Below are 14,585 nucleotides of genomic sequence, written 5' to 3' on the forward strand. Positions count from 1 at the left end.
AGTTGACAAATAGGACAAAATTCCTTGCCAAAATATAGTTATTAAAGCTAATAAATAGTTATAGAATATATTTTATACTGCCTTTTTTTTTTTTGGCGGTACGCGGGCCTCTCACTGTTGTGGCCTCTCCCGTTGCGGAGCACAGGATCCGGACGCGCAGGCTTAGCGGCCATGGCTCACGGGCCCAGCCGCTCCGTGGCAAGTGGGATCTTCCCGGACCGGGGCACGAACCTACTCTCAACCACTGCGCCACCAGGGAAGCCCATATACTGCTTTTTAAAATAACTTTTTGTTAAAAATAATAAAAGGCATGAAATAGGAGCTGTTATTTATGTTGTAATGGTCAACACTGGGTTCGGGTTGCTATTTTAATGGCATTTATTCTGTACAATGTATCTATGTGGTCTGACATTCATTTCTCTTCCTCATTCCTGTTATTTAGAATTTCTTAAAGACAATGCCATTTCTTTAACTATTCAGTGAACATCCAGAAGCAAACGTACAGTGCAGGAAGATAATCTTTATTACATTTTAACTAGAAACAGAACAGATAGCAAGTTCACGAGGTATTTTTGATTATTATTCTTTTAAAATCAGGCTTCAATAACAATAATCAAAAGCAAGCCTTAACTGCACAGATGTATTTTGGTCACTATTATAATCTTCAAGGCACAAAAGCCAGCAGCGTAAACTAATATAAAGGTAATGACTGATAAATTTTGACGTGCCCAAAATGTAGATCACTGCATTAAACTCCATCCTTGTATTTTCTTCATCTTCTTCTTACACATTGAACAATTATTGTTACTCAGCAAAATATCAAACATGCACATAGTATTCCTAGAAGAATACTATCTTAATATTGTCAACACTAAGCTTTTCTTTCCCCCCAGAATTCAATGAATCATGGTTCCACTCCCTATATATATTAGTGTTAGTGGTAATATGCAAAATTGATTTTGTTTTCAAGGTTAAATAGCAAATTGACTTCGCATTTGGTGGCCAGCTGTGTACTCTAATTTTTCATCTTTTATTTTCTTAATAAATTTAACTATATTTCATAAGCCCTGAGATATTCAGTAACCTGCTAATGATTGTATACGTTTTACACTTTACCCCACTCAATTTGAACCTCACATAATAAGTATTTAAAGTTATTTACAGATGATTGTAACTAAAGCAATGACAAAATTTACTACTTGTATATTATACTGCTAATAAGGCCTTTAACTAAGAGTTGCATATTTTATGCATTTTTTTGCTTGTTAGGAGCAATTCTTAAAATTACATCTATAATTCTGTCAGCAATAAGTGCTTTTCATTTGCTTACTTCTACCTGGATAACCAGATTCACTTTTTTCCTCTCTTGTAAAACAGCTCTTTTTTTTTTTTCTTCCCAAACATAAATGTCAGTTGTCCGACTGAATAGGTACCAAAAGAACTTAGAATTTGAACAGCATATTGATAACTATAATTAGCAGAGAAATAGCTCATAACAGACATTCAGTAAAGGTTTGTAACACATGGAATGAATGAAGTGTAAGGCAGCTGTTAGAGTCATATACTTTTCATCATACACTGTAACTAATTTTGTTTACCTAAGAAATTCAGGTTACCTGATTTAATTCACCTTCAAATGTAAATAAGAATTTGAAATTTAAAAAGCTGATTTAAGGGAATTCTCTGGCGGTCCAGTGGTTAGGACTCTGCACTTTCACTGCCAAGGGCGCGAGTTTAATCCCTGGTCAGGGAACTAAGAACCCACAAGCTGCGTGGCACGGCCAAAAAAAAAAAAGAATGGAATTACTTTCCACTAAATCATATGTACAACTAAGAAGGAGAAATAAAAAACTAAGAAGTGTTAACTAATTATTATCATTTTCTCCACATTTACCCTTGCAGTATTTTTGTTCATATATTTATCCCTGTTAACTTTTCTAGCTGAAAGAGAATTTAATTATCTGAATGGTTTTCCCCATCTTCTTAGGCACATATTATTAGTGAAAAGCCGGTGTAAATGTAAGATTGTATTTCCATGTCATGCCATATTTCTGGATTTGTTTTTTGCTAATGTTGAGGTTTTCCTATTTAAATGATGCTGTATGGAATATGAGATAATCTGCCAACTGCCTATGAGATTGCTTGCTTGCACTATTCAGTTTTTGTTGATAGTTTTGAAGCATATTGCACACTTGTCATCTAGCACACGAATAAGTAACTGTTACTCTTTTTAGAAAGGATACAGTGACAAATTCTTGTTAATGGTTTTGGCCGAACATTTTTAGCCTGTTACAGGACAATAGCAATGGCAAAGACATTGACAATACAGTTCATGGTTCGGTTTTCCCATCTTACAGTACAGGTTCCTGAAAACACACAACAAAAGGACTTTGAAATACCAGAAAAACATCAGAATTACCAGGAAAAAAAATATATATATATACATTTTTCATAGGTTTTAACATCACATTTCCTGCAATCTGTTAAATCTTCATATTTCCTATTTGTCTGATGGCATACTTGTCACTAGGTACAAAGCAATTCTGTTGATAAAGTCTTGTGGGAATTTAATTAGAGATAAATAAGGATTCGATAACAAGTACACTATTTGACTTTGCTAGAAGTTGGATTTTGTTTGAATCAGCTTAAAGTCTCTTACCATCAGACGTGGTGTCCCAAAAACATGAGCTGGCTGTGTGAAAGCCATATGCACTCCTCTGGACCACCGCACAGGTCACTAAAAATAAAGTTGCACAGTAAGAACACTTACAAACGAAGGAAAACGTATCTAAGTGTTTGAGTTCGGAGCTCTAAAAGCTATAAAAATAACAGAAAACAAAGCATTCAGCGAATGGACTGAAAAAAAATGTCTCTTATCTTGATTATTTACCAGCACGATTCTGACCCCACTGGATCCAGTCTGTTTGCTGCCCAGTGCCATAACCAATGGTGACGGCACTGCAGGAAAAATCTGGGCGAAATTATGTGCCTTGTCCCATGGGCATAATTCAGACACAAAAACAAAATATTCCACTTCACAAGTATTGTGTGGCACTTCACAGTCCTACACGTAAGGAGGCATGGCACTAATGAAAGGAAGACAGTAGGGCTGAGGGAATTTCACTGAAGATAACCGATGCAAATGTAAAAGATGATGCTACCAAGACAAGTAGATGGTTGGCAGGAGCTCACACTGCTTTTGAGTTGTGAAAGATCTCCATCTTTTAGGTATTATCACAGATTATTTTTGTGATGAATAAGTCAGAAGTCCTTCACCCCCTATTAGTATCCTACTTGAGTGTCTATCATTCATTTACATTCTGTAAATTCAGAGAAAAACCACAGGAACAAAGGTGAGTAAACTAGTGAAGAAGGACACCGATACTTACCAATATACTTATAAGCTTTTCCCAACTTAACCAGATGTGCTAAGGATTGTTCCACTATGCTTGCGGTCCATTGGTTGATGTTGTTATGATTATAATCTTCACCTCCCAAGACCCCATCTATACACTAAAAGGGCAGAGGACAATTAAACAAAGTTTACACATATCACAACAAAAAATTTATTCAAAACATAAAATACACTTATAACCTAATAAAACATCTTACAAGATATGCATCTGTTAAGTATTTATTATGCATCACCTCTAACTGTTGTAGAATTTTCAAAGCATTTCCGCATGCGTCATCTCACTCTATGAGATATTACAGGCCATATAAAGATAAATGTGACATGGCCTCTACTGTAAAGAACTTAACGGTCTAGCAGAGAAGCTAATAAAAGAACTCTGTAATACAAGGAAGACTAATCAAGGGTGGTAAGTCATGTCACAAAAGGATTATGGGGGGTGGAGATTTTAAAAGGGTGATATCAATTGGTTAAAGAAACAGCTGGGATTTGAACTAGGTTTCAGATGCTAGAAACAAAGGATGAGACCAACTTAAAAATATATTTCTCATGTACAATAATTATATCCTATTTCATATTATGTAACTGCTTAGCTATCAAACAACAAGCACACCTGCCACTAACATCAACAAACGCTAGTTTTTAGGCACTCTAGAAAGAGAAAGTTAATTTTCCACGGTGTTTACGTGCATCCACTTCTGATACTTGATTAAGAGTACCAGTTTAGTATCACAGTCTTAGGTTTTAAGGTCACCTCAGCCACCCCTGTGTGACCTTCTACAAGTGACTTAATCTCTTGAAACCCCTTATTTTCCTAATCTTTAAAGTAGGGATAACAGCCTCATCAAGTTGTTGTGAGGATGGGGTGAGATAAGGAAAGCCGTGCGCTCAAACACAGTGACTGCCACAGAGTAAACACATAAGTAATGACAGATATTATTACATCATTATAATTATTGCTGCTGTTATCTTATTTTTTCCAGTTTTATTGAGATATAATTGACATACAACATTGTGTCAGTTTAAGGTGTACAATGTGATGATTTGACACGTTATATTGTGAAATGATTGCCACAATAAGGTTAGTTAACACATTCACTCCCTCACATACTTACCTTTTGTGTGTGTGTGTGTGTGTGTGTGTGTGTGTGTGTGTATTGAGAACATTTAAAATCTACTTTCAGCAACCTTCAAGTATACAATACAGTACTGTTAACTATAATTATCATGGTGTATATTAGATCCTCAGAACTTATTCATCTTATAACTAGAAGTTTGTACCCTTTGACCGACATTTTCCCCACCCCATGGCAACCACCATTCTACTCTGTTTCTATGAGTTTGGATTTTTTTAGATTCCACATATTGGTCCGATCATACAGTATTTGTCTTTCTCTGACTTATTTTGCTGCTATTATTTTTTTATTCAAGTGATAGAGCCTGGAGAATAAAGCACTCATTCAATTCATTTATAGAATCCAGCTTAGTAAGACAGACACACACGTGCACGTGTGCAGCTTTCATTTACTACAACTGGACTATAGTAGAGGCACTAATTAATATGGAATCTTAAGCTGAATAGTATAAACTCTTCACTAATCATAAAATGCAAAAAGAGAAATTAAATTTCGAGTGGTTGAAGAAAGTAACAACGTGCCTCAAATTACTCTTCTAGAATGTAACATGAAGAGTTAGGAGGGTCAGTGGCCCAAGGATCACAGGGACAAAGATTTAATCCTGACTTTACCATACCCAAGCTGACGGCATTTGGGAAACCTCTTCCTCTCCCTAGACTGCTGTACCTTAATGGGAAACTACCAGCCCTTGTTTACTTTCAGGTTATCTAATAGGACTGCTTCAAGTTCTGCTCCAAACAACAGAAATATCAGGGGCCTGTGGATGCCACTGTAAATAGCCCTGCTAATTACTATTAATTAACATTTAGCCTTCTTCATTACCACTTAACCAGGAGGCCCACTAGATAATGAGGTCCTTAACCTGCTCTGTATTCCCAGGGCCAAACTCAGAACTCGGGCACGGAGCAGGCACTCAATACATGTTTGTTGTTGAAGTAATACTGGCTTTGATATACTCTCTGGGCATCCTGAATCAAATATACTTTAGATTCAGCTCCAAGTTAATTCCATTTGTAACTCACTTTTTATATGAAAATTTGTGGGCAAATTCTATTACTGACAATAAATAAAACATGCATATCACCAGTAAGTGAGTGGCTCTAAGACTTCAGCAGGAAAAATATATTAGCATAGGGGCTCAGAGGAAGGACTCTAAGAAAATAAGGAGATCAGCAAAAGATAAGAAAAACAGAAATGCCTGCTGAAACTGTATAATCATCGGGGAAGTGCTGAAATGTTTTCAAATAGCTCTCTCTCTCTCTCTCCCCCCCCCTCACCTTTCAAATACCTCAATGGCAAAGACAGTTGGCTCATGGGAAGAGAGGGGGAGGGAAGAGGATACACAGGTACCTGAAAGCCAGCTGTGGCAAACCTGAGATGTCTTTCGAGTCTCATATTTTATATGAAAATTTCAAATGAAGCTTGCTTTTGACTCCATAATGTATCAGTTTGTTTTCATTTGAAAATGGTGTTAAATTATTTATATTACTTAACTCCCTCTTGCAAGTATGGAAGTAAAATTGATGCTCTAAAATGCACCCAGTGGGGACTTCCCTGATGCTCCAGCGGTTGAGAATCCATCTTGCAATGCAGGCGACACAGGTTCGATCCCTGGTCGGGGAACTAAGATCCCACATGCCGCGGGGCGACTAAGCCCGCGCGCCACAATGAAAGATCCCACATGCTGCAACTAAGACCCGACACAGCCTAAATAAATAAATAAATTTTTTTAAATAAAAAAAATGTACCCAGTGGCTTCTAGGACCCCCTAGCCACTACTCAATATGGGTATCTCATTTTAAGAAGCATGGTTCTTTTAACTGAACAAACCATCAAAGTAACCCATGCACGTGGGTTTAAAAATCCAACAGAACAGAAGAGCTTACAATGAAAAATAAGAATCCCCTCCCCACCCTTTCCCATCCCCAGCCCCCTTCCACAGAAGAAACACTTTTAGGGTACAACTGTTTTTTTCTCTCTTAAGGGTCACTCACATATCTAAATAATGTTTATATCACTATTTCTTGATTTATGAATTCTAGACAACATCCCTAGAGCTCCTGCTACGACAGATGAAAATTTAGTTCCCTAGGACCACCTGCCACCTCCTGCCCCCCCCACATCCCTCAATATAATGAATTTGCTATTTTTACTTCAATATATTTACACTATTAGGAGCATGTTTCTTTTCTACTCTGGATGTTTCCTTCCACGCAGAGGATTTTTTCCTTATCATCCCTGGCCTCTCGTCCCACCTGTTATTATTCCTCCCCATGGAGGTGGAGTGAGCTACTGGTTGGTACCTTTCTCATCTGGGAGGGCCAATCTCCCAAATGCCTTGGACTTGGCTATTTGGTTTCTCCTTCCCTCTTCACCCAGACCGACGAAAGGCACCAGCCTGGTTGAGTGTTTCTCTCTGCTGACTCTAACTTTCCCTTGGATGCCTCTTCCAAGGTCTGAACTGAACAGGTAGGGAGTTAGCAAAACAAGCTCCAATCTCCAACTCAGTTTTTATCAATAATAAAGGTGATATTTGGTTCTCTTTCTACTAACTCTTTGGTCTTTTCATATGGTTCGTAATGTGGGTAAAGAAGAAGGTACTATTTAAAAGATTCCTCCAATACCCCAGCATCCTTTGCTTCATGTTCTATCCACCAAGGACAGTCTCTCTTGACTTTCCACTTTGAGGCTGTTATCACTCCTGCCCTCCCATGACCTCCATCCCTTCTTCCCCCCCCCCACTGCCCTCATTTGTGCTTTTGCATTGTCAAGGTATCGAAAACATTTGCATTTTGTTATAATAATGATATATTCCTGGCTACAAAGTTCTAATATATGATTTTGAACTATTAAAATATGGCGGGATTTTCAGGTGCCTATCCAGCTCTCTCAGACCTCAGGTTGATCCTAGTTTTACGAGGCCAGCCCTGGGTGAGTTCCGGGTGAGCTCATGCCCTAAGCATTCAGGCAGGTAAGGCATCGTCTCAGGACTGAGACGGTGCTCAGTGCCCAGAGGGCAAGCCAATCCAGCCAAGCCTAAAGGTAGTTGGGGCCTGTTGCTAGGACACGGGCCGCAACAGCCATGCCCACAATACAAGCCTACCTTCCGGGCCAGCTTATTTTTTTCTAGGATTTGGCACAGTTAAAGATGACTATTAAAAGTGTTCATAAATACCTTACCCACAGTTCGTCTGTATGTGATACCACTAGAATAATTAAAGTTCCTCTGCCAACATTGAGTCCCAAAGAGAACTTCTTGTCTATTTGCCTAACACGAGGACCACATATCATATTTCAAATATTTTTCTGAAGAATTTGATTTACCGTCATATCAGTGTCTAAAAGATATTAAAAGATATTAAGTGATTGCTTTTCCAATCTTTGTGTGTGTGTGTGCGCGGCCGTGCCATGAGGCATGCAGGATCTTTGTTCCCCGACCAGGGATCGAACCTGTGCCCCCTGCATTGGGAGTGCAGAGTCTTAACAACTGGAAGTCCCTATTTTTCCAGTTATATTGGGCTAAAAAAAAAGCATACAATAACCAAAGCAGATATTTCTAGGGTCTTTTATTTACTTGATATATATATATATATATATACACACACACACACATATATATGTATGTATATACTATAATTATATGTTTATTATACTATACATATAATTTACCTATATACTTTTAGGGCATTAACATTTAAAATAATATTTGGCCCCATTGGAATAAAAGTTCTTTTATTCAAAAGACAGAGAATCAGTTTAGAAAACAGCAAGCCAGTTTTCTAGATCAATATTTAATTATCCCTTTCAGGGTAAGCCCCAAGATGCCTGACAGCATCCAACACAACAAACATAGAAGCACCCCTATAAAGAATTAGTGAATAAACGTGAAAAATCTTGCTTTAATACTAAGGTTTCTAACTTTGTGCTGAAAGTCAAAACACAGCTTTTTAAAATTTCAACCAATGCACCAATCTTCAAGGTGAACAAGATATGTAACTCACCTCTTTAACGATATTGTGGGCTTCATCAGCACTGAAGCCGACCTAAAGATGGAAAGCAAAAGATAAAGTTGTTTTCAATACAGACTTCCTTTTCCTGGTAGCTATGATGCTACACAGAATAACCTAGGCTGGCCTAGACAGGTTTTAGTGACAGGAGACCACAGTGAAAAGGGGCATTAAGTCTACTGAGGCTACTAATCCCACCTTGATCATCTTTAAAATCGCAAAATGCTTTCCCCACCTACCTCCATGGAGATTTTGATTGATTAGTTCTGAAGCAGAGCCTGGGCAACTATGTTTTTTTAAAATAGTGCTTTACTCATATAACACTACTATATATAAAACAGATAATCAACAAGGACCTACTGTATAGCACAGGGAATTCTACTCAATACTCTGTAATAATCTATATGGGACAAGAATCTGAAAAAGAATAGATATGTGTATATGTATAACTGAATCACTTTGCTGTACACCTGAAACTAACACAACACTGTAAATCAACTATACTCCAATATAAAATAAAAAAAATTTTAAATAGATATGGACAGCACAAGAAAAAAAAAAGTGCTTTACTGGTGATTCTGAGGAACACCAGAGATTGAGGAACATTGGATTGTAAAGCTCAGGAAATAGGAGGTGGGTATAAGGATGTGTTATCAGTACACAGGAAGTAGTTGCAGCTAAGTGAGAATGAAGGGGAGTGAGAAAAGAATGCTGAATAGATAAGTTTCAAGTTTGTTTTTAACTTATGCTTGGCAAAAATGTGGCTTTTCTGAGTTAAAGGTTATGAAAATACTTGATCATTCCAAATTAATGTCACTTTATAACATATAAATAATATGTTAGACCTATAATCTATATAGACCTATAATATAACAGGTCTGGCAACTTAGTCTTTCCTGTGGAGTGGCTTGATACAATCTTGAGTTAAAAGCAACCATGAATGACAAGGAAATGTCCTAGAGTCAAGAACTAGGCTACGTGATAAGATTGCAATCTAAACCAAAGCACTTCAGGTAGTACATGATTTGTTTCCATAGAGACGTTTTTAGGTGCTGTATGACATCAGCATGTTTGTAAATCCCACTATACAACAAAACAGTTCAAAAACCAAGTAAATTCTGAAAATAAGTACCATCTTGAGTACAGATTTAAAATATTTTCAACTCATTTAATTACACCAGGTAATTCCCCAACAACAAAGGAATAAAAATACCCTAAATAATCAGAAATATCATGAAAACAGGTGTCACAACTGCCCCTATTAAAATGGTCATTTTACCTTCAAATAAGGTCCTTATCTATTTTCAAAAGTGGTCTACAAATTAAATGGGATGTCCATTCCACTTCAATTTGGAAGGTCACCCAATAATCAGGTTGTACTGGGTGGCCATGGTAACACATGTAATTTTCTTTTTAAATATAGGTATTTAGGGGGTACTGCAGTACAGAACCTCTTAGGAGTCAGCAGACTAGTGCTTCTTGAGGGTGAAATTGCTTGTGCTTCAATTTCTAAAATGAGAACACTTTACCACTAACCTTGAGGTGTGTATGCCACCTGCAGCATAGAAGTAAATGTGGTCTTAGCTTCTGCAGAAGCCCACATCCTAGAGATGAATGGTTCAGAAGCCCCTTTCAGGGGTCTAATGATACACCATTTTATGCTGCACCTCCACCACGTGCCTGCCTACTTTTATTTCACCGCACCATTCACCTGTGGCTACCACTGGACAGAAGATGTCTTTGTTTATACTGCCCTGTCACGGGATCCAACAGGCCTCATCCTCATCGTGGTTAAAGTGAAGCCAGAGTTGTAGTTGTGTAGTCAGAGGTCTGGGTTCAAATGGAGCATCTGTCATTCCTGGCAGTTCTAACTTTGGGCAAGTCACTTAGCCGCCATGAAAGTCAGAGTCCCCCATCAGTAACAGGAAGATGACAGATGACATCACGGGATTCTGGTGAGGTTTCGGGAAGCCTGAGTCAGTAAGCAAGGGCTCCTTAATCCATAAGGCGCCTCCTTCCAAACCACCCAGACGAGAGGGCCCGGGAGCGGGACCTGCTCTGCCACCAGGGCCTCGCTTGGCGGGGATGCGGCACCTGCTTTGGGGACACCAAGGGGCGGAGGAAGCAGCCAGGAAGACCGGTTCCCGAGGCCCGCCCTGCAGACTGGCGGCTCCCTCCACCCCATCCCTACCCCACGCACCCCGAGTCAGGCCTTCCACCCCTCGGCCCCGACCCCACTGCCAGCCCCCTGTGCTCCCAGCAGCCCCTGCCACCCCGACTCTCAGCCCACCCTCAGGCCCTCGGGGTGGGGAGCCGAGGATGGGCGGGGCGGATCCCGGGCCCCGAGGAGAGGACCCGGGCTCGGAGGACGCCGCACCCCAACTCTCGGGGCCGCCGGGTGCCGGGAGACCACCCGGCCAAGACTAAGCGCCAAGGCGGACGGGGTCGCTCGCGGGCGGTGAAGGGGCGGTACCTCGTCGCAGGGGCGATGGTACTCCTCCATGGTGGCGCCAGCTCTCCTAGGGGGCTGAGGGATGGGCAGGTCTAGCTACGCGGCCGCGTACTGGCCCCGGGGAGGCCCCGCCCCCCGGCTATGGCCCGGGGCGTTCCCCACGCAGGCCCCGCCTTTGCGTCACAGCGTTACCACCTTCCTGCCCTCCCCACCCCCGCTCCGACTCCGACTCCCATCCCACCCTCCCGCAGGATTCCTGCGACTGGAAGTGACTCTCTGTTACCTCCAACCTTTCTGGAAACCAGGGTTGGGTGTTAAAAAGCTGGGATTTGTGCCGGTGTGGGTCAGATGGGGTGCCCTAGTGTCAGTCCGTCTAAACTCTGCAGTATTTATGAGTGCCCACTGCCATGGTTATTTGCACGTATTCGTGCATCATCATCCAGCAAATAAGTGTAGTGAATGCAATGGTGAACAAGCTGCTTTGATTTGTCTTCTTACTAGCTATGTCACTTGGAAAAATTAACCTCCCACAGCCTCAGCTTTCTCGTATGAAAACAAAATTACACCTATTTCATGGCTGGTTGTGAGGATCAAATGAGATGCTGTATGTACTCCAACTCCTGAAGCAGATGCTCTTACACCCCTCCTCCTCCATGACTATGTAAAAGAAACCAAAAAACAAAAGAACTTTAATTTGTAGGAGAGAAGGTACAAATATACTAAATCAAATTATAAATATTAGCAGAACAATGGTTACCTTTATTTAAAAATTACGAAGTTTCAGATAATCCTAAGGATTTTCCCATTTAAACCCGTGAGAACCCAGCAGGTTTGGTTCTGTTACCATCATCCCATCTTTCAAGATGAAACTGAGGTACAGAGAGTTTATTTGCCAAAGGTCATATATCCAGTAAGCAGTAGAAGAAGGATTTAAACTTAAGGAGGCTGATAGCAGCTAGCAGCACCCAAGTTCTTAATCACTGTATTAGTTTCCTATTGCTGTAACAAATTATCATAAATTTAGTGGCTTAAGGTAGCACAAATTTATTGTTTTACAGTACTAGAGGTCAGAAATCTAAAGTGAGTCTGCAGGAGTACGTTCCCTTTGGAGGCTCGAGAAGAGAATCCATTTCCTTGCCTTTTCCAACTTCTAGAAGCGGCCTACCTTTCAACGGCACAAGTGTCAAACAATTTGGGGACCATGCTTTAAAACCACCATAGCTGGGCTTCCCTGGTGGCGCAGTGGTTGAGAGTCCGCCTGCCGATGCAGGGGACACGGGTTCGTGCCCCGATCCGGGAAGATCCCACATGCCGCGGAGCGGCTAGGCCCGTGAGCCATGGCTGCTGAGCCTGCGTGTCCGGAGCCCGTGCTCCGCAACGGGAGAGGCCACAACAGCGAGAGGCCCCCGTAACGCAAAAAAAAAACAAAAAACAACCCACCATAGCTTTAGTAGTTAGTATCCTGGTTGCAAGTAATAGAAGATTCAACTACGATGAGCTGAAATACTAAGGACATTTGTTTTCTGGCATAGCCAGAAATACAGAGGTAGAGATGTTCCACGTTGGTTCAGTTGCTCAACAACTTTTTGGCGTCTCTGTGCTTTCCGTCTTTCCATTCTACTATCCTCAGCATATCAGCAATATTTAGTCATGGCCACACGTGGCTGCAGCAGTTCTGGTATCACAAGGAATGAAGGTATCACATCCAATGAAGAAAATGGACATTGACTTGGGTTGATCAATTTATTTTAGGAAGGCAAATCTTTACTTGAAATCCTGTGGAGTCTTCTCCTGAGGTCCCTCCCATTTGCCAACATTCAGTCATGTGATTCCTCCCTTGGCAAAACCTATGGGAAAACACATGTTTGGTATTTTCACCTTCAATGGTGAAAAGTGAGTGCTACTGGAAAGGAAAAAGGGATGTGACATAATTGTTGGTAGGAAAGCCCTTACCAACTATTTTCATGCTGTGGTCCATATATAAAAGATAGTAATATTTGCATGATACATTGGAGTGAACTAGAGGGGCTTTGGGGTATTTTTATGTTGTTTGATTAAAAAATATTTTTAAATTAAAATTAAATTAAATTTTAAAAAATTTAAGTTATATAATTGTAAGGAAAACATAAAATTAAAAAGGTGTTAAAAATTTAATTTGTAAAAACTTCCAAATGAAATCTTTCAAATCTTTTAATGAGACCCTCAATCTTGCTTTCATGAATATTATTTTATATCTGGATTTATGCTTAAAATAGCTATATGCAATTTCTGTTTGAGAGATTTTAATAACTATTTTTCCTCCAAATCTTAATAGATTCTATTGTTGAGAAGTGTTCTTCATAGAAGTAACTGGTAAAACATTTAGACCCATTTTATAAACCATTCAAATTATATTTAAGGGCTTCTGTAATGGTGGTCTAAGTAATTAGAACTAACCCTTTCACTGCCAGTTAGGAAAGTTGTGCAAAATATAATAAGCATTTGCTCAAAGGAATTGGAGTTTTTATAATATGGAGAAGAATTATGCATCTAAGACCTGGAGAAGCATGCAACCTAGAAGCACGAGCAGAGCATTTGGGACAAATATTTTCCCCCTGTGGGAGTAGAAGATGCAAAGCCTTTTGCTTATGAGCCAAGAGGTAATATAATCAGGTTCCATGCCCTGCCAAGGAGGAGATCTTTGGGAACAATCATATTTTGGGTTAAGAATCCAAGGATTACACCCTAGGAAAAGGTGTCAAACAGTAAAACTTGATCTTGCAGGCACTGAAGCTCAGTTTTAAATCACTTCTATTCCTGAAATTGAATTAAGGTGATCTGGCATTGCTAATGCCTCTAGCCAACTTCCCAGAAGCAAATGTAAATTCTTTCTGGAGGAAGAAAACATCATCCTAGGCCTCAAATTAGATACATAATTGTTCACGTATATCATCGGACGCACAATAAAATATAACTAGGCACATACAGAGACAAAACAGCATTATCCTAAATCAACAGACAATGGGAACAACTCAACAAGGGATCTAGATGGTAGAATTATCAGAATAGTCTTTAAAATGTGTGTCTTAATGTATGTGAGATAATATTAAGAATTTCCTCAAAGAACTGGAAAGTATGAAAAATGTCCAAATGGAATTTCTAGAAGTGCAAAACACAGTAACCAAGATTGAAAATTTAAAGGATCGGTTCTATAGTAGTTTAGACAAAGCTGAAGATTTAATTAGTGAAATTTTTAAAACAGGTCACAAGAAAATACTTGGAATGGGGCATAAATGAATATAAAATATGTAAGAAATCATAGAGGCAAAAGGAACACCATGAGAATGTTTAACGCATATAATTGGAGTTCCAAAAGGAGATGAGAGGGAATGGACAGAAGCAATATTTGATGAAATAATAGCTGAAAATCTCCCAAAAATGATCGAAGAACTTATTAATCAGATCTTCTAGAGGAAGCAGAGGAACACTCAAAATATAATAATTCAGTAAGGATTTATTTACACTGATGTGTGTTGGGGAGGTGGGTACAGGGGAATCCATAATGAATAGTTCAGGAACCTGATAACAGTCTACCACGT

The 14,585-nt window shown here is 39.6% G+C and overlaps 1 protein-coding gene across 1 annotated transcript; it reads right to left on the reverse strand.

Moving 5' to 3' along the window:
• Positions 1-333: 333 nt before the first annotated feature.
• Positions 334-11,134, reverse strand: DYNLT3 (dynein light chain Tctex-type 3). Its single transcript, XM_029241543.1, has 5 exons — positions 11,029-11,134; positions 8,550-8,591; positions 3,390-3,513; positions 2,660-2,737; positions 334-2,366 (listed from the first exon to the last, which is right to left on the reverse strand). Exons 1-5 carry the CDS (start codon positions 11,056-11,058, stop codon positions 2,290-2,292), a joined length of 351 nt encoding a protein of 116 aa, XP_029097376.1. The 5' UTR covers positions 11,059-11,134; the 3' UTR covers positions 334-2,289.
• Between the last annotated feature and the right edge of the window lie 3,451 nt (positions 11,135-14,585).

The sequence above is a fragment of the Monodon monoceros genome, unplaced genomic scaffold (assembly GCF_005190385.1).
Source record: "Monodon monoceros isolate NGI ecotype Baffin Bay Population unplaced genomic scaffold, NGI_Narwhal_1 Super_Scaffold_22, whole genome shotgun sequence".
NCBI classification, from domain to species: domain Eukaryota; kingdom Metazoa; phylum Chordata; class Mammalia; order Artiodactyla; family Monodontidae; genus Monodon; species Monodon monoceros.